Source organism: Macaca fascicularis, chromosome 3 (assembly GCF_037993035.2).
Source record: "Macaca fascicularis isolate 582-1 chromosome 3, T2T-MFA8v1.1".
Lineage (NCBI taxonomy): Eukaryota > Metazoa > Chordata > Mammalia > Primates > Cercopithecidae > Macaca > Macaca fascicularis.
In genome coordinates this window covers 122,460,956-122,481,425 of record NC_088377.1, presented here as the reverse complement: position 1 = coordinate 122,481,425, position 20,470 = coordinate 122,460,956, and the positions used below count along the sequence as shown (strand labels likewise).

The following is a 20,470-nucleotide window of genomic DNA, read 5'->3' as shown; positions in this document are numbered from 1 at the left end:
ATTGAAGAGCATTCTCTAATAGATTTTCAGGAAAGACTTATAGGAATAATATTCCATAAGTCCTTGCTAGTTCTATAGCAAGAACTCAGATATAGGTTTTTTAATCTGTGACCTTTATACTTGAAGATTACTTTAGCTTTATCAAATATATTTGGTATGTTGATTATTTTCCCCAGGTATAAGTATGTCCTTTCAGTATGTCTTTCAAGTTATCTTTTATTTTAGGAGAGTTTTTAAAATTATAGTTTTTAGTATTTTTTGTTTTGTTCCTTTGGTCATTTCTTGAGGGACTCCTGTTGTACACATATGTTGGACCTTCTTTGCCTGTGTTACATATTAATTTCTCTTGAAATCTTGTCTCCTCATTTTTTTAATTCTATAGTTTTTTTCTTACCATTTCCTATTTCTGTTAAGGCATTACCCATTGTGTTTATTCATTCTTGTGTTTCTTGTAACTTAGACTTCATCCCTAAAATAAGTTTTGATATCTTTTCTAAGTTTTTGCTGAGTTTGATCACCTCTGTTTTCATATCTTCCTTGCTGTCAAACACATCATTTCTGAATATTTTTTAAGTACTGAGGTTTTTCATCACTGTTGTCATTTAAAAAAGGATTTGTAGCTTACTTTGAAATGTTAGGTCACAATATTCATCTTATATGGGTATGTCTTTCTGGCATGCTTTCATTATTCATAGGGACATCTTTTATTCTTTGTATGCTTTTATTCCCTTATGATAACTTTAGGAAGAATCTGCTATTCTTTTCTATTGTTCATTTCTTTTAAGTAAAATGATTTTTTTTGTACTTTTTAATAGGGTGGATAGTTCATGATACCGTTTCTGTCTTCAAGGCTGTAGTGCTCCCACTTTTATTGTTTTTGTAAAATGACTTTAAAAAAAATTCTCGATTCTGCTGTCTCCCTGACTCCATTGTGCAACTTTTTCTCAACCTTCTCTTTTCTTTGCTTCTGTCTGCTCAATTTTGATTAGACTCCCAGTAATTTCTCTTCACTGTTGGATTCCATGTTGGAAGCAGTTCTTTTTTGTTAGATATGAGCATAGTCATATTGCTCTAGTATCTCAGACTTTATTGAGTTGATGTCCTTTTGCCTTCACTTGCAAATCAGATTGTGTAGAATCTCCTCCTAATTTAGCTACTATTCTAGATTGGCCCTTTACATTTACCTATTAGTGAATTTGTTCTCTGAACCGTCAGAAGCCTGGGTACATTCCTTTGCTGTCTCTCACACAGATGCTGATACCACTATGGCCCAATACTTTTTTATGCTTTCTCCCAACTCACTTATATTTGGTCTTTTATGGAGATATTTTGTGACATTATTATGTGGTAGATGGCAATACTCCTTGACTTACAATGGGGTTACATCCTGAAAAAAAAATATTTTTAAGTCAAATATGCATTTAATACCCCTGTAAACCCATTGTAAAGTCAAAAAATTGTGAATCAAACTATCATAAGTCCAAATGCTTCTTGACTTAGGTACTATGGGGTTATATCCTGATAAACACATCAGAAAGTCAAAAAATTCTAAGTTGAAATATCGTAAATGTGGAACCATCTGTATTGTCCTTGAACTTGTGTTTGGCTGTTGTCTTAATCTGTTTTACATAGCTATAACAGAGTGTCACAGACCAGCTTAGGCAACATGGTGAAACCCTGTCTCTACAAAAAGTACAAAAATTAGCCAGACATGTTGGTTCATACTTGTAATCCCAGCTACTCGGGAGGCTGAGACATGAGAATCACTTGAACCTGGGAGGCAGAGATTACAGTGAGCTGAGATCACACCACTGCACTCCAGCCTGGGTGACAGAGTGAGACTCTGTCTCAAATAAATAAATAAAGTAGCTATAGAATATTATAGCTAGTTTATAAAATTTTCAGACTCAGGGTTAAATTATTTAATGAAATTAAATTATTAAAATCCAGATTTCACTTATATATTAGAGCAGTCTGATTTAATTTTACTCTGGCACTTTCACAAAAAAGAAATTCATTTTTCACAGTTCCGGAGACTGGGAAGTACCGTATTAAGGTACTGGCATTTGGTGAGGGCCTTCATACTATGTCATCCCATGACAGAGGTAGAAAGGCAAGAGAGCAATAGAGGGTTGACCTAGCTCTTATAACAACCTGCTCTTGTCATAACATTAATGCATTCATGAAGGCAGAGCCCTCATGGCCTAATTGCCTCTTAATGGTCCCACCTCTTAGAGTGGTAATTAAATTTCATCATGAGTTTTGGAGGGGACATTCAAGTGTAGCAGCTTTCTTCATTGCTGTCTGTCTGTCGTTAAAATCTATTCTGTCAGCATCTTCATATTGTTGGAATACTTTGACAAAACTTTTATGTAAGGAACTGTCTTGAATATTGACTTACTACTCTTTAATGGACAGAAAATACTACATATATTGCATAGATATACATAGAGATACACACAAACACACACATACACACTCTTCATATTTGTCAAGGTAATGGTTTCACTTCAAACACTAACGGTGTTTGTGTTTCTGTATTAGTGTTTGAAGTGAAACTGTTACGTGAACAAATATGGAGAGTATGTGAGTATGTGTGTTTGTGTTTTATGTATGTCTGTGTATTTCTGTATGTATGGACATCAATCCCAAGTAAAAGCAGGTGAAAAATTTTAGTAGTATCCTGTACTAGAAGAGTTAATATTTTTCTGTTCATTACCTCTATTTCTCATTAAATAAAAAGCAAATTTTGAGGGAAAATGCTTTTTCCTGTATGTCATATATTGAGAAAATTATTCCCTACTTAATTATCAAGGTGTGTGACCAGTAATATTAGTTAGCACTTTGGGAGGCCGAGGTAGGCAAATCACTTGAGCCCAAGAGTTCCAGACCGTCCTGGGCAATATGGCAAAACCCTGTTCTCTACAAAAAATACAAAAAAATTAGCTGGGCGTGGTAGCAATTGCCCGTAGCCCCAAATACTCAGGAAGCTAAGGCAGGAGGTTCATCTGAGCCTAGGAGATCAAGGCTGCAGTGAGCCGAGATGGTGCTACTGCACTCCACCCTGGGTGACAGGGCAAGATTCTGTCTCCAGAAAAAAGGAGAGAGAGCCCATTTTATAACCTTTATTGTTGTGCTTTTGTTAAAAACAGTTTTTCTTTATAAGTTGAGATGTAATAGTGAGTCTGTCTCGTTTGATAAAAAATTTTCCAAACTTCGGTGCTTTAACTAGAAGTTAAATTCACAGAATTTTGTGAAATGTTGTTTTCTGATTAGGAATATTTGTGTTCCTTTTGCTTACAATATGACTTTCCACCTTTGGGCAGTTATTTTAATTGTCTTTGTAGTTGCTAATACTTTGTGATTAGTATATGAACTCATTAGTCACAGTGGATTTTAGATGTTTGGAATTAACAGAATTCATTTGAAATTTATAAGGCTGATGAATCTCCTTCTACTAATTACTACTTTGCTAAAGTTCCTTAAAGGACTATCATTCTGCCACCCCCCAAGAAAATGAACTTAAAAAATATCTTTTGCCATATATGTAATTTTAAAAAATGTATTCCAAATATCAGAGCTCCATCTTAATTTGTTGTGTACTTTTTCAGTGCTTGTTACCAGGCTTCTTTTAGCCATATTAGTGAAGTTTTCTTTTCAACCTTGATGCAAAGATACTCGCTTGAGCTTTCTTTGAAAATAGATTGAAGACCTCCTTCTAAATGTCTTAACTTGTGTGTCATTTGACATAAGTTTATTGGGTGAGCTATAACTTAGAGAATCATGCCTAAATAGCTGCCTGACTACATTTTTTGGTTTGTTATTCCTGATGGACCTCAGGTTACAGAGTTTTGTCAGGCCTCATTTGGTCAGAAGCATGTTTGTTTTTCTTGTCAGCTTCTTGATTGGTTTCTTTCCAGATTCTGCAGGGCAGCCATATGGTCATTTCTGCATGTTTTCTGGATTGTGTGTGTGGCAGGGTTCCAGGTTTGGTTGATTAGTGTTTCAGATTCTGCCCACACTGAGAAAACTTCAGTTTTGCTCTTTAGTTTTATTTCAGATAGCATATTCACAACTAGTATCCTTTCTGTCACTTATGTGAAGTTCATTTGAATTTGGTGATTTTATTTTATGTGGCCCATGTATTTGGCTAATGTTTCATCATTCTATATGCCAAGAAGGAAGACTGTTAATAGCTGTTGAAGTGCTTAGATTATGCTAATTTAGGAAAACGAAATCTAGTAATAATTCTATTGGATGATAAATATTAATGTACATATTGGGTACAGATTGGGTAGAAAAACATACCAGTCACCTTTCCACATCCTGTATTCTCAGTTATTTTGTTACCTTTTTTTTTTTGAAATTTATTTTGAAAATCATTATAACTGCGAGACAAGGAGAAAATTAATGTTAGTGGTGATAATACATTAAAAATTATAGCTTTCAAGGTATTACTTCTCATTACAGAATTAATAAAGTAAATTTCTATTAATAAAATTGAGCTTTAGCAAATTTATGCTTAGCCTTAGTGAACCAATAACAGGAAAATTCCCCACCTGTATTTATTTATTGGCTATTTTTGATCTTAGGTAGATTAAGAACTATATCATTTCCAGATATTTTAAAGTTGAAGAAAAGCAACTTAATGTCTTGTATTCAGTCTGTTCTTGATGAATTTGGTATTTTGATTTCAATAAAGATTGAATTAATATGAATAAGTGAAGTTAAATGTCATGAAAACCTCACTGACTACCTGTTAAAGATTTTATAAAGTAGCTATAGAGGCTGGGTGTGGTGGCTCACACCTGTAATCCCAGCACTTTGGGAGGCCGAGGTGGGCAGATCACTTGAGGCCACGAATTCAAGACCAGCCTGACCAAAATAGTGAAACCCTGTCTCTACAAAAAATACAAAAACTAGCCAGACATGTTGTTTCATACTTGTAATCCCAGCTACTCGGGAGGCTGAGACATGCGAATCACTTGATCCTGGGAGGCAGAGATTACAGTGAGCCAAGATCACACCACTGCACTCCAGCCTGGGTGACAGAGTAAGACTCTGTCTCAAATAAATAAATAAATAAAGTAGCTATAGAATATTATAGCTAGTTTATAAAATTTTCAGACTCAGGGTTAAATTATTTAATGAAATTAAATTATTAAAATCTAAATTTCACTTATATATTAGAGCAGCCTGGTTTGCTTTTACTCTGGCACTTTCGTTTTGTAAGAGAGCCTACTTTGTTTTTTTCAGACTTACATTTTTGAGGAGGTAGTTTTTTTGGTTTCAGTTTTTTAAATTTTTTTTATTTTTATTTTTATTTTTATTTGTTTTGAGACAGAGTCTCGCTCTTGTCGCGCAGGCTGGAGTGCAATGGCGTGATCTCGGCTCACTGCAACCTCTGCCTCTTGGGTTCAAGCGATTCACCTGTCTCAGCCTCCTGAGTAGCTGGGATTACAGGCGCCCACCACCACGCCCGGCTAGTTTTTGTACTTTTAGTAGAGACAGGATTTTGCCATTTTGGCCAGGCTGGTCTCAAACTCCTGACCTCAGGTGATCCGCCCACCTCAGCCTCCCAAAGTGCTGGGATTACAGGCGTGAGCCACTGTGCTGGCTCAGGAGGTAGCTTTTATTGTAACTACTTTCAACTTTTATTTGCATGCAAAATGCCTTGTTTGTGTGGTTGGGTCTTTTTCCGAAGAAGCTATACTGTACTTTATCTTTCTTAGTTTCTAGTGTTCCTAAGCATTCTACCTTACAGTGTTTTGTATTTAGGTTTTAAGGTTCTGATTGCCATGGCCAAAACTTAATTTATTAATAGATAATGACCTTTTGAAGGAGCTGACTGCATGTTTAAATTTATTAAATCGAAAAGTTTGGCTGCTAGTCACAGATTCCAAAGAATTGGTTGACTTTTTTGCAGCAGGATATTTTCTAGAGTGTATAGTCAAACTTTTAATGTCTCTAAATAGGTTATTGCCCCCCAAAATTTATTTTTTGAGGTACAGAAAGAAAATATTTCTGTATTTTTATTTTTTATTTCCTACATATACATTTATATTTTTCTGTTTTATAATATATAACATATTAGCAATATCATAGATATCCAGTTCATAAAGAAGCAGCTACACATTACTGCATGCCTATATATTTACCAATAGGAACACCTAGTCAAAATAATTTGAAGACCACAGTTCGGACAGAGTAGTTATAGAAAGTGAACACTAAGGGTAGAGTGTGTGATCTTTTTAAAGAGATAGGTAAAGATTCAATGATTAAAAATATAATAGGCCGGGCGCGGTGGCTCATGCCTGTAATCCCAGCACTTTGGGAGGCCCAGACGGGCAGATCACTAGGTCAGGAGATCGAGACCATTCTGGCTAACACGGTGAAACCCCATCTCTACTAAAAATATAAAAAATTAGCTGGACGCGGTGGTGGGCGCCTGTAGTCCCAGCTACACGGGAGGCTGAGGGAGGAGAATGGTGTGAACCCGGGTGGCAGAGCTCGCAGTCGAGATCGTGCCACTGCGCTCCAGCCTGGGCGACAGTCCGTCTCAAAAAAAAAAAAAAAAAAAAAAAAATATATATATATATATATATACACACACACACACACACACATATATATATATAAAAAATAGAAAAATTAAGTAAATATAGAGTAAATAAGTGAAAGTAAATATAGATTAGAGTATTGTTATACAGACCAAGGGACTCATTTATAGATTATTTATGTATTTAACTCATTATAAAACATTAAAATGGGCTGAGTATTGTGACTCATACCTGTAATCGCAGTGCTTTGGGAGCCTAAAGGGAAAGGATTGCTTGAGGCCAGGAGTTTGAAATCATCTTGAGCAACACAACGAGACCCCCATCCCCACAAAAAATTTAAAAATTAGCCCAATGTGGTGGTGCACACTCGTAGTCCTAACTACTGTAGACCCAGGATTTCCAGGCTGCAGTGAGCTATGATCACACCGGTACACTCCAGCCTGGGCAGGCGACAGAGCAATACCCTGTGTCTAAAAAGAACAAGGCTGGGAGTGGTGACTTATACCTGTATTCCTAGCATTTTGGGAGGCCAAGGTGGGAGGATCGCTTGAGCCCAGGAGTTTGAGACCAGCCTCGTTAATATAGTGAGACCTCATCTCTATAAGTTTAAAAAATTAGCTGGGTGTAGTGATGCGCACCTGTGGTCCCAGCTACTCAAGAGACTGAGGCAGGAGGATCACTTAAGTCTGGGAGTTTGAGGCTGCAGTGAACTGCGATCATGCCACTGTCCTCTAGCCTTGGGTGACAGAACGAGACCATCTGTAGAAAACACAAAATAAATTTAACACCACCCCCTCAAAAAAAACATTAAAAATGGTTCCTATTGTTTATTTACTAAACTAAAAGGAGTTTTAATAATTAAATGGACTACATACAACTTTTCAAATTGTTTGGAGCAATTTAAGTAGAGGCGCAAGTTATTCAGTTAGAATGGTGTTTCCTTAACTGGTTATAGCTGACCTTTATATAGGCCTTTTAAATTTAGAGGTCAACTGATAAATGTTGGCTTTGCCTCTCAACAGTTTGTTGTCTTTTGTTTCTTCATGGTGGAAGGAATTTAAAGTAAACTTTAAAATTTTAAACAAATTATTATAAATTGGATTATGGGAGATGTTACTTTTCTGTTTCCCAGTGTTGCTAAAATTAGTAGGTATTTATCACGAGGAAAAATATTTTAAAAATTAATATAAATAACTTCTAGTCGTGTTAATAGAACTAGAAACAGTTTATGTGTCTTCCAAGTTACCTATGATGTGGGGAGGAGGTAAAGATAAAAGGAGAAGAAACAAACAATAAAACAGAAAGCAAGTAGCAAGGAAACATTCCAAAATAGGAAAAAATTACATGACAAGGTAAACCAGATTTGTTATAACAATAAATATAAGTGGGATAAGCTCACCTTGTACAATCAGAAGGCTTGCTGCAATGTTTTTTTCAAAAGGTATAAAAACATACTTTGTTTTATGATACACATAAAAAATCTTTTAAGAGCTTGTAAATGAAAGGGTGGGCATACCATGCAAATTAACAGAAAGAAAGCAGAAAGGGGTCATAATATTCAGTATGATAAAATTTAAAAAATAATTAATGGGACAAATTATAATAGTGATGCATATAAGCTGTAATGCTGATGTCAATAATCTATATGTACCCTTTGCCATTACGTAATGGCCTTCTTTGTCTCTTTTGATCTTTGTTGGTTTAAAGTCTGTTTTATCAGAGACTAGGATTGCAACCCCTGCTTTTTTTTCGCTTTCCATTTGCTTGGTAGATCTTCCTCCATCCCTTTATTTTGAGCCTATGTGTGTCTCTGCACATGAGATGGGTCTCCTGAATACAGCACACTGATGGGTCTTGAATCTTAATTCAATTTGCCAGGCTGTGTCTTCTAATTGGGGTATTTAGCCCATTTACATTTAAGGTTAATATTGTTATGTGTGAATTTGATCCTGACATGATGTTAGCTGGTTATTTTGCCCGTTATTTGATGCAGTTTCTTCCTAGCATCGATGATCTTTACAATTTGGCATGTTTTTGCAGTGGCTGGTACTGGTTGTTCCTTTCCATGTTTAGTGCTTCCTTCAGGAGCTCTTGTAAGACAGGCCTGGTGGTGACAGCATCTCTCAGCATTTGCTTGTCTGTAAAGAATTTTATTTCTTCTTCACTTATGAAGCTTAGTTTGGCTGAATATGAAATTCTGGGTTGAAAGTTCTTTAACAATGTTAAATATTGGCCCCCACTCTCTTCTGGCTGCAAATCAAAACCACAACAAGATACCATCTCACACCAGTTAGAATGGAGATCATTAAAAAGTCAGGAAACAACAGATGCTGGAGAGGATGTGGAGAAATGGGAACGCTTTTACACTGTTGGTGGGAGTGTAAACTAGTTAAACTATTGTGGAAGACAGTGTGGCAATTCCTCAAGTATCTACAGCTAGAAATATCATTTGACCCAGCGATCCCATTACTGGGTGTATACCCAAAGGATTATAAATCATGCTACTGTAAAGACACATGCACACGTATGTTTACTGTGGCACTATTCACAATAGCAAAGACTTGGAACCAACCCAAATGTCTATCAATAATAGACTGGATTAAGAAAATGTGGCACATACACACCATGGAATACTATGCAGCCATAAAAAGGATGACTTCATGTCCTTTGTAGGGACATGGATGCAGCTGGAAACCATCATTCTCAGCAAACTATCACAAGGACAGAAAACACTACGTGTTCTCACTCCTAGGTGGGAATTGAACAGTGAGAACACTTGGACACAGAGCAGGGAACATCACACACCAGGGCCTGTCGTAGGGCTGGGGGAACTGGGGGAGAGATAGCATTAAGAGAAATACTTAATGTAAATGACGAGTTAATGGGTGCAGTAAACCAACATGGCACATGTATACCTATGTAACAAACCTGCACATTGTGCATATGTACCCTAAAACTTAAAGTATAATAAAAGAAGAAAAAAAAAGAATCTATATGTGATAAATAATATAGAACTAAAATATAAAGGTCAAAAACGTGCAAAGAATAAAGAGAATTTTTAGAACTCAATAGTAGTTTAAAGATTTTAGAATACTCTTCTAAGTCTGTAACAGATAAAACTGATAATTATTCCTATATTCTATAATTTAATTCAATTGATATATAAGACAAGGAACTATATATTCTGAAAATAAAATACCTTCTCTTTGATTTATGAAATGTTTATAAGAAATTACCATGTTTTTGGTCACAGGGAAAATTTCAGGTAATTCCAAAGAGTAGAAATGGGTTCCACTGGATTCTCTGCCTTCAGTACAATACAATTGGAGCTAAAGTAATACAGATAAAGAGGAACTCTGGTAATTTTCAGATCTTTTCTTACAATTCTTGGGTCAAAGGAAAAAATAAAAACTGTAGTTCTAAGCTATTATCTGCATAATATGATAACATGCATTTTGTTCTGTTTTTCTGGTAAACTAATTATTCTGATTTCAGGAAGGTAAAGGACAGCATTCAATAATAAATGTTTCTTCACCCTCTGTAAAGAGGAAGGCATTTTTGATGTGAGATATGACTCTGAAAAGACTCTTTGCCTTGGGAACCTGTAAATCTGCTGGATCTATCATAGAATGCACATTAGTAGTACATTATTTAGGATGGATATATGGAAAGTCCTCTATAGTTTCCTTATAGATTCGGTATTCAGTGTGATTAATTTTTAACAGAGATACTTGTGATACCCCTATGGAAAGGAGAAGTTATGGCAGATTGATTGAACTGTGTATAATGTCTAGAGATTTTGGGTTCTTTTTACCTCTGTCCCTTGTTTGCGTCTCTTGTTCAGTGTCCCTCTAGGCCTCAAATTCTTCGTCTGTGAATGAGGAAGTTGGATTAAAATATAAAGTTATTTATGCATGTTATTTTTGTATAGCTGTGAATATATTTATTAAGTGAGTACTGAATGTTGACTCCTATTTAGTCTGTAGGGTTTAAACTTATGCTCTGATGGGGGAGAGAAACAGGCTTAGGGTGCCCTGAAAGCAGAGACAGGCAAGTATATCTTGGAAGGGGAGAGGAAAGGGCATTGGGGAAATTTTCACAGAGTCAGTGTGACATCTGAGCTGGTCTTGAAGATAAATGGATTTGCCAAGTAAACAAGAAAGAGAGTTCTAGGCTTAGGAAGTAGAATGTACAGAGGCAGAAAGAGTGTATTTTACCTTTGGAAAAACACAGGCCATTCATGTGATGCTTAGCATGGGATTATGGAATAGCAAGATATTAAACATTGAGGCATATGGCACCCAAATTGTGAAAGCTTATTATGTCATACTAAATAATACGGGTTTTAAATTAAAGACAATGACTAACCATGGAAATGTTTTCTATTTGGGCATGACACTGTAAAATTTAGTTGAAATGGATACAGGGATAGCAGTTAGAAAACTGGCAGTTCAGGTGAGACATGAATGAGAGTCTTAATTAAAATAATGGCAATGAGATGATATGCAGATTTATATAAAATGGATAGGCTTCATAGGGTCTGTGGAAGCCCTGGAAATGTATGTAAGATTTAACATGAATGTATTTTCCTTGGGACATGATTCATACATTTCATCTGATCATACAACAGGGCTATTAGTGTAAATATACATATAATGGGGAAAATTGACAGGATGACATTCTACAAACTATGAAGTTAAAGAACTTTAAATTTTATTTTCTTCACTAATGACTACTCTTTTTTTTTTTTTCTTCACTTTTTGTAGCGGACAGGGCAAAATCTCAGCAAGTTCGAACCTCTAGTACAATAAGGCGAACCTCCTCTTTGGATACAATAACAGGACCTTACCTCACAGGACAGTGGCCACGGGATCCTCATGTTCACTACCCTTCATGCATGAAAGACAAAGCTACTCAGGTAAAAAAAAAAAACAAATCAAAATCAGTTTTTTACCCTGCACTTCTTCTGTTTTGATCACAGTAAAGAAAATGTAATATAATCAAATTTTCCCAAATTTGAAATAAATCCAACCAAGGAAGAAAGGAAAAATCCATTGTTTTAAATAAACTTTGCAAGAATTGTTTTTTGTCATCTGGGTTTTAGAAGTTTTGAAATTCTTTAATACTTAAATAGCACATCAGTCTATATTACATGGTTTTAGACATTTACGTTTATTAATGTCTAAAATTAATAGACATTAATTTTAAGAATTGCTTTGCAATAGCAATTAAAATGACTAGTAATCATTTTAGAAAAATATAATTTTTTAAAAAAGAGTTTGCACAGTTCTTGAAAATAATTTATAAAGTAGTAACACATGCCTAATGAAATCTTGTTGGAGAATTTATTTTTTTCTGTTTAAAACCAAGACTAAAAGCCTTCAGAGGGAAATATAAATTAACTCTCACATTTTCCCTATTTTTGGAAGGATCTCCGAGCTTTTGATTTGAAAAGCTTTTCCTCCATGTCAGAAAAAAATCTGAAAACATCTTTATTCATGATTATCTGAGTTCTTGACCATACCTTCATAACTGTAGTCAATCAGCATTTTTGGCATAAAGAAGAATACTAAAAATATAAGAGTTAGTCATTGGCTTTAAAAAACCTGGAGCACAGTTAGGTAGATAAGATACACATTTATAAAAATTGGTAAAAGAAGACAGTATATAATTAGATGTTAGATGAATAGAGTATGTAAATGTGAGGGCATTCAAAGGAAAGAACATTTTGGGCTTTGTAGGTTAGGGAAATAGAATAATTAGAGTTTCATGTCTGAAGACTGAGGAAAAAGAAAGTTTTGGACATGATCTGTAAAACTCTGCTTCTCAGTTTTTGTCATTTTCTTTCTCAGGCAAGCTTGAAGCTGTGAAATTGGCTGCTTCTTTATCATCTATCTCATCAATTCTGTCCTTGTCATATTTTATGCTGCCCTACTCTTTTGCTTTCCATTCTTCATTTAGTGAGGAAGGTGATAAGTTTAATATGGCAGGCAGTGGAATTTCCAAATAGAAATAACTAGCAAAACTTAGAGGTGTGGGCTTGGACAATTAGAGATCTGGACACAGATAATTAATTCAGAACCATCCTTCCAGAGGAGTTAGATTCACAAATATGATAAAATGTAGGTATAGAAAATAAAATTGAAAAATAATAATTAAAAAAAGAAAAAGAAAAATTTTAAAAATGTGGTTATAGAGTGTGAAGGAAGAAGGTCAAGTGATAGAGGACTTAGTTTTTGGAAAGGTATACGCACACACAAAAAAACTAATGTATTCATCTGAAAGCAGCAAGAGGAGGAGGTAGTTAATATTTATTAACTATGTATGGTGTACTATTTGTTTTATAACTTGTTTCATTTAATTCTCACAAGACCATGGCAACATTACACAGATGGAAAAGCAGTCACTCAGGGAACTTAAATGATTTATCTGGGAGTATAACGCTAGAAAGTGTTGGAGTCAGATTTCTAACACAGGCTAATCTATTAACCAATATAAGCTCCATTTTTATTAAAATAGGATTATAGGATAATACAGACATACATATGTATGTTATGTATATATGTACCTAGTGCTGTGACATTGCACTAAAAAATGGTAGCTATTCTTTTTAGATTGCCAAAAACACTCACAAAAAAACCAACATATGAAATGTAGCTATGTGCTGACGGTGTCCAGAGGGAAACATATTGGTTTTTTTTTTTTTTGATACAGAGTTTCACTCTTGTTGTCCAGGCTGGATCATGCCCATCATGATCTTGGCTCACTGCACCCTCCGCCTCCCAGGTTCAAGCTATTCTCCTACCTCAGCTTCCCGAGTAGCTGGGATTACAGGTGCCCGCCACCATGCCCAGCTAAGTTTTTGTATTTAGTAGAGACAGGGTTTCACCATGTTAGTCAAGCTGGTCTCGAACTCCTGACCTCAGGTGACCCACCCATCTTAGCCTCCTAAAGTGCTGAGATTACAGGCATGCGCCACTGCGCCAGACCCAGAAACACTGTCTTATTCGCTCTTCACAAAAACTCTGAAAAAAGAAGAGAAGCCAGAGAAAGATCGAAAGGCTAAGTGAAAAACTGGAATAGTGAAGGCTTAGAAATCAGAGAGAAAGCTATTCTAAGAAAGGAAAAATTGTTGACAGTATCAGATGCTAAAGAGAGGTCGTGGTGATTAAGGACCAGATTTGGGGATCAGAAGCACATTATCTTGGAGAGTGCAGTATTGGAGATAATGGTAGAGTAGGAGACCCAGATATTTGGGAGTTAAGAGAGTGATGTGGAGATAGAAGAAAAGAACACTGGATATGTTTCTTACACATGTCTGGTTTTTTATCTGTGCAGTGGGGTTAATAAAACCTAACCTATGATATTACTATGTGATTAAGTATGATACTATTGAAGGCAAATTTGGCAAATACTATATACACATTTAAGTTATGAGTAGTATGTGTAGACATGCCCACTTGTAACATTTGCAGGGTCTGCAGCAAATATAAAGGCCAGTATACTATATGTATGTAAGTTAAATTAACAAATTATTGAGTAAAATATACTTTGTCCTCCCCCCCACCAATGACAAATAATCTTCATATGGACCTGGAAGATGAGGTTTAAACTAAGAATTCTCGGATTCTTCAGAGTTACGTGCCGGTGTATGTCCACATGGGCCAGGCCCACCAGGCCCACTGGGCCCACCTCATCTGAGCCTAAGTCCCATTCTCTTCCTACCCTACAATCTATTCTATACTTCAAGCTGGCTTTACACATATACTTGGACCCACCAGTCCTCACATTCAAGTGCCATCCTCAAGAAGCAAGAACCAGGGAATGGGTCTGCAGACCTTAGAAGCCAGGCCTACTGCTGTTTGGTCAGGAAATTCCTGGTTTTAGATTACCTGGAGTACAGTCTACAGCCAGGATGGGCTCATAATGTCCATGCTTTTTGCTCCCAAGGTCTCTTATCCCATGGGGAGGGGCATGGCTGCTAGAAGGCCAGAGTAATTTCCCCTAAATTTTGAGGTCCAGGATAAGGGCTTGTCTGGCTTGCATCTATCTGGATGTAGGTCATTTATTTGAGAAGCTTGACATTGAAAATAAGGTAAAATATAGGGCTCATTTTACAGATGAGGAAGCTGAGGCTTAGAGAAGTTAAGTAATTTATACATCATTACATAGCTGTACATTAATATGTACTATGTACATATTACGTAACGATGTAACATACATATTATATATTACATCGTTACGTACATATTACATCGTTACGTAATATGTGCGTAGTACATATTAAGTGTGAGGACAGTGAACCCAGACCTGGCTGATTCTGAAGTGTTTCCTTTTTTTCTTCAGCTGTCTGTTGCCTTTTATGGCAACCACTAACCACTAACCTACTTCTTGCCTCACAAGCATAAGAAATGGTCTTGCCCTAATCATCTGTTAGTTTAATTGGAGATACAAGAGATGAACATATGAGACTTTTTATGGCATCATCCGTTCCTCCTGGATTAACTGTTGAACTCAGGGTGGGAAGAAGTAGTTTTATTTATGTAGTGGAATTATGTAGTGGACATTGATGGAAGGTAGGTGGTATACTCAACTTGCTACAGACATTAAACACCTGGGTTGTTTGGCCTTGGTGGTGGGTGTCTCCAGGGTGTTCTTCCTTTTATATTTCTATGTTTCAGCTCCCTTAATTATTGAGAGCTTGACATAAAAAATTTAATATGTTTAGTATGTTTATATATTAAAAAGAGGTAGCATAGTGTTGTGAAAAGATTGTAGACTTTGGAAGCAGATCATGTATTCAAATCAAGGCCCAGTGAGGGAACTTTCTGGGATAATGGAAATGTTAATTTAATTTAAAAATTAGTTAATTTTAATTAAGTAAAAATTATATATTAATGGTGTACAACACGATGCTTTGATAGACACACACACATTTGAAATGATTACATCAGTCTATTTAACATATACATTTTTTTATGTGTGGTGAGAACACTTAAAATCTACTCTCAGCAATTTTCAAATATACAATATATTTCACTGTAGTCGTCAAGATATACAGTGGATCGCTTGAAGCTGTTTCTCACAAGTGAAATTTTGTGTCCTTTGACCAGCATCTCCCAAGGACCCCTAGCCTCTGATAACCACTATTCTACTCTCTATTTCTGTAAGTTAAATGTTGTATATCTTTTTTTTTTTTTTTTTTTTTTTTTTGAGACAGGGTCTTGTTCTGTTGTCCAGGTTGGAGTACAGTGGTATGATCTCGGCTCACTTCAACCTCTGCCTCTCAGATTCAAGCAATTCTCAGGTTTCAGCCTCCCAAGTAGCTAGGAAGTAGCTGGGACTACATGCCCCCGCTACCACGGCCAGCTAATGTTCGTATTTTTAGTAGAGGTGGGGTTTCGCCAGTAGAGGCTAGTCTGGAACTCCTGGCCTCAAGTGATCCACTAGCGTTGGCCTTCCAGAGTGTTGAGATTACAGGCCGGAACCACCATGCCTGTCCAGTGTTATATGTCTTAATAGAAGTTTGAGTTATGTTGGTGAATTCATTTATCGGAACTTACCCAAGTGTACACTTGTGCATTTTGCTGTATAACTTTAACTTTAAAAATACAGAATATGAACAGAAAACAAATACTGAACTCAGATGTTTAGAGATGAAGTATACTGCCGTCTGCAACTTTGAAATGAATAAAAAATAAGATCGATTGATGGGTGGATACCTAGATAGATACCTAGTGGAGCAAATAGAGCAAAATGTTATTTAGAGAAGCTGAATATTGGCTTTATGGGCCTTCACTGAACAGTGTTTTTTTTTTTTTTTAACTGTTCTGTTTGAAATTTTTATTAGTAAAATGCTAAAAAAAAATTCATGGCCCACTGACTTAACTGCTTTGTGACCCAGTCAAGCTTTCTTTCCTGTAAATTGAAGTTACTAATACCCGATGTGCACATTCACACATTTATTCTGAGGATTAAAAGATACAGCTTTACATTTTTAAGGCCTCTGAAGAAATGGATCACTGCCAGTTATTTAGAGTCATCTGTTTAGCCTTGTAGAAAGAAAAACTAAAATCCATTTGTGAAATTTAATATTTTATTACTGTAGCCTTGCAGATACAACCTTTTTAAAACAAAAAATGTATTACCAACTCTTAAAATTGAACTTGCAATTAAGGTTACTGTAATAAGAAAGTAATTGTTCCTCAGTCTTCACCCCATAGTTTAGGTATAGTCTCTGGACAAATTTTAAATTCTGTGTTTGAGTGTGTTTTTAAACGTGAAAGTAATATATATTCTTTGTAAAGTGGCCAAGTAATAAAAATAACATATACAGTAATAATCAGAGGTATTTCCTACAACTTCCCAGGTATAGTAGTGATTAGAGCTGTTCATAGATATTGGCATTCTCTCTCCTGGACACATGGTAGGATTCTGCTTCTCTGCCCCTTGAAGTTAAGTGTGGCCATGAGACTTGATTTGGGAAGAAGCTTTAAAGAACTGGTGCATTCTCTCTGACGGGGAAGTAACTGTTCACTCCTACTCTGTCCATCTGGGTCACTGACAGTGACAAGCATAGCCTTCTTAATGATCCATACATGTAGTATGAGCAATAAATTAACCTTTGCTGTTTTAAGTCATTTGGATTTGGAGAGTGTGTGGTTACTATCCTATAATCTAGTCTTTACTGACTACTATGCAATGTATAACCCTTTTAAAGAAATTTTTGTAGGCCTTTCAGAGCATAGTGTGTTATTTTTCTTAATTAAAAGCTTTTCAAAAGATTCATTGTGGGCATAAAATCAGTATCAAAATAGAATGAAAAAAAAGTGAGCGCTAGAAGTGTTTTTTCTTAGAGTTTTGCCATTTGCTTAAGTTGTTTTCTTAATCTTATTTAAACATTAAAAAAATTGTATCTTAATAGTTTATTTTCCTGTTACACCTTTCTTGGAGTTTTCTGGACCTTAAAACTTTTTCTGATACAATTAGATGCGATTTTCTTTGTATGAATAGTCCATCCAAAACAGCCCCTGGAAACAAGCTACCTCAGCCTCAAAATGTCACCTCTCTTGAAATGTCCATTAAACTAGAAGACATGATGGTGTTAATTTACAGAGCTGATTTTCATTAACAAGCTTTCTGCAAGTGAATGTATTCAGTCTTAAGAGGAGAAACCACCACTGCCGCCGCCTTCTTTTTAAATGAGGATTTAAAATGCTTCTGATTCGATTTATATTTTAATAAAATGATGGATTTAATGCTTTTTATATGTAACTTGTAAAAGAAAAAAGTCACTTGCCTCAACATAGAATTTCCACTTTAGGAATCTGCTCCCTGCCAAGGTCAACATCCTATCATAATATCTTATAAAATCTCTTTGCTTCTCAGTTCTTGCAGGGATGCTTAGTGATACATTTATAGACATTCTGTAATTATCCCAGAATGTTTTTAATTCAGCTAAATTAAAAGAAATAAATATTTCAGGTTATGTATTTTTGGGTTTTGTCTAATTTTGTTTTAAAAATAATGCTTTCTGATGGTAAAATAATCCATGTAATATAGAAGGACATGAATAGTAGTCACTAACTCCCTAGACCTACTACTTTAAGTATTATTAACAGGTGTTTTTGGGGGGTACATATTTTGAGAAATTTTCTGTACCTATAGAAATATATTGTTTAAACATATACACATAGAGATGAAATCATACTTTATATCATGTTACTGACTTGCTTTTTCCATTTGATGGATCATGGGCGTCTCTCCTTATAAAATGTAAATCCCTACCTCATTTTTTTTTTCTATTTTTTAAGTTATGGTAAAATATACATAACATGCTAGCCAGGCATGGTGGCCTGTGCCTGTAATCCCAGCTACCCAGGAGGCTGAGGCAAGAGAATCGCTTGAACCCGGGAGGCAGAGGTTGCAGTGAGCCAATATCATGTCACTACACTCCAGCCTGGGCAACAGAGTGAGACTCTGTCTCCCCGCACAAAAAAAAAAAAAAAGAAAGAAAGAAATTTACCATAAATGAAGATGAATTAACCATTTTTAAAAATATACGGTTCCATAGCATTAAGTGCATTCACATTATTGTACAACCATTACCACCATGCATGTCTAATACTTTTTCACTTTTTCCAGCTGAAGCTCTGTGTTTATTAAATACTAGCTCTCCATCCTCCCCACCACACCCCAGCCTCTGGTAGCCATCATTCTACTTTCTGTCTCTGTGAATATACTCTAGGAACCTCATATGAGAAAAATCATACAGTATTTTCCTTTTTTGTCTGGTTTATTTTACTTAGTATAATGACTTCATGTAGCCATGTGTCAAAATTTCCTTCCTTTTTAAGGCAGAGTAATATTCCTTTAGAAATACATATTTTAATAAAATGATGGATTTAATGCTTTTTATATGTAACTTGTAAAAGAAAAAAGTCACATTTTCTTTATCCATTCATCTGTGGACATTTAGGTTGTTTCTGCTTTTTGACAGTTGTAAATAATGCTGCTAGCAACATTAGTGTATGGATATCTTTTTGAGTCTCTGCTTTCCGTTCTTTTATATATATATCCAGAAGTAGAACTACTAGATCATAGGGTAATTCTGTGTTTAAATTTTTGATGAACTGACATACTGTTTTCCACTATGGCTGTACTATTTTATACTCCCGTCAGCAACACACAGGGGTCCCAGTTTTTTGTTGTTGTTTTGTTTTGTTTTTGTTTTTTTTTGGAGACGGAGTCTTGCTGTTTTGCCCAGGCTGGAGTGCAGTGGCATGATCACAGCGCATTGCAAGCTCTGCCTCCTGGGTTCACACCATTCTCCTGCCTTAGCCTCCCCAGCAGCTGGGACTACAGGCGCACACTGCCACGCCTGGCTAATTTTTTGTACTTTTAGCAGAGATGGGGTTTCACCGTGTTAGCCAGGATGGTCTCAATCTCCTGACCTTGTGATCTGCCCGCCTCGGCCTCCCAAAGTGCTGAGATTACAGGCGTGAGTCACCACACCCAACCAGGGGTCCAGTTTTTCTGCATCTTTGCCAATAGTTATTTTCTTTTTTCCCTTTTTAAAAAATAATTGACACCTGGTATCTTACTGTGATTTTTGATTTGTGTTTCCTAAATGATTAATGATGCTGAGCATCACTTCATCTGCTTTTTGGCCATCTACATTTCTTTTTTGGAGAAATGTCTATTCATATCCTTTGTCCATTTTTGAATTGGGTTTTTTGTTGTTAAGTCTTAGGAGTTCTTTATATATACCAGATACCAATCTCTTATCAGATACATGGTTTGCAAATATTTTCTCCCATTCTGTGGGTTGCCTTTTTATTCTCTCTCTTTTTTTTTTTTTTTTTTTTGGAGATGGAGTCTCGCTCTGTTGCCCAGCCTGGAGTGCAGTGGTGCGATCTTGGCTCACTGCAAGCTCCACCTCCCAGGTTCATGCCATTCTCCTGCCTCAGCCTCCCTAGTAGCTGAGACTACAGGCACCGCCACCACGCTTGACTAATTTTTTGTATTTTGTAGTAGAGACGGGGTTTCACTGTGTTAGCCAGGATGGTCTTGATCTCCTGACCTCGTGATCCACCTGCCTCAGCCTCCCAAAGTACTGGGATTACAGGTGTGAGCCACCACGCCCAGCCAGTTTCCTTTTTATTATTTTGATAGTGTACTAGTTTTAAATTTTGATAAAGTCCAGTTTATCTATTTTTCCATTTGTTGCCTGTACTTTTGTTGGCATATTCAAGAAATCATTGCCAAATCCAGTGTCAGAAAGCTTTCTTCTTCTTTGCTTCTAAGAATTTTAGCCTTTAAGTTTAGGTTTTTGATCCATTTGAGTCCATTTTTGTATAAGGTAAGAGTCCAACTTTGTCCTTTTGGATGTGAGTATCCAGTTCTTGCAG

General features: G+C 36.0%; 1 protein-coding gene across 17 annotated transcripts in view; it reads left to right on the top strand.

Annotated features, from left to right (window-relative positions):
- GLCCI1 (glucocorticoid induced 1) overlaps positions 1–20,470 on the top strand; it is a 131,165-nt gene that overhangs the window by 27,244 nt on the left and 83,451 nt on the right. For 9 of the 17 annotated variants that reach the window (XM_074035441.1, XM_045387598.2, XM_045387601.2 and 6 more), the window contains exons 3-4: positions 9,814–9,919; positions 11,327–11,478. In XM_074035441.1, the coding sequence (XP_073891542.1) occupies positions 9,814–9,919; positions 11,327–11,478 (258 nt within the window). The remainder of the gene's footprint in view (positions 1–9,813; positions 9,920–11,326; positions 11,479–20,470) is intronic. The other 8 variants (XM_074035443.1, XM_045387600.2, XM_074035442.1 and 5 more) reach the window with 1 other exon arrangement.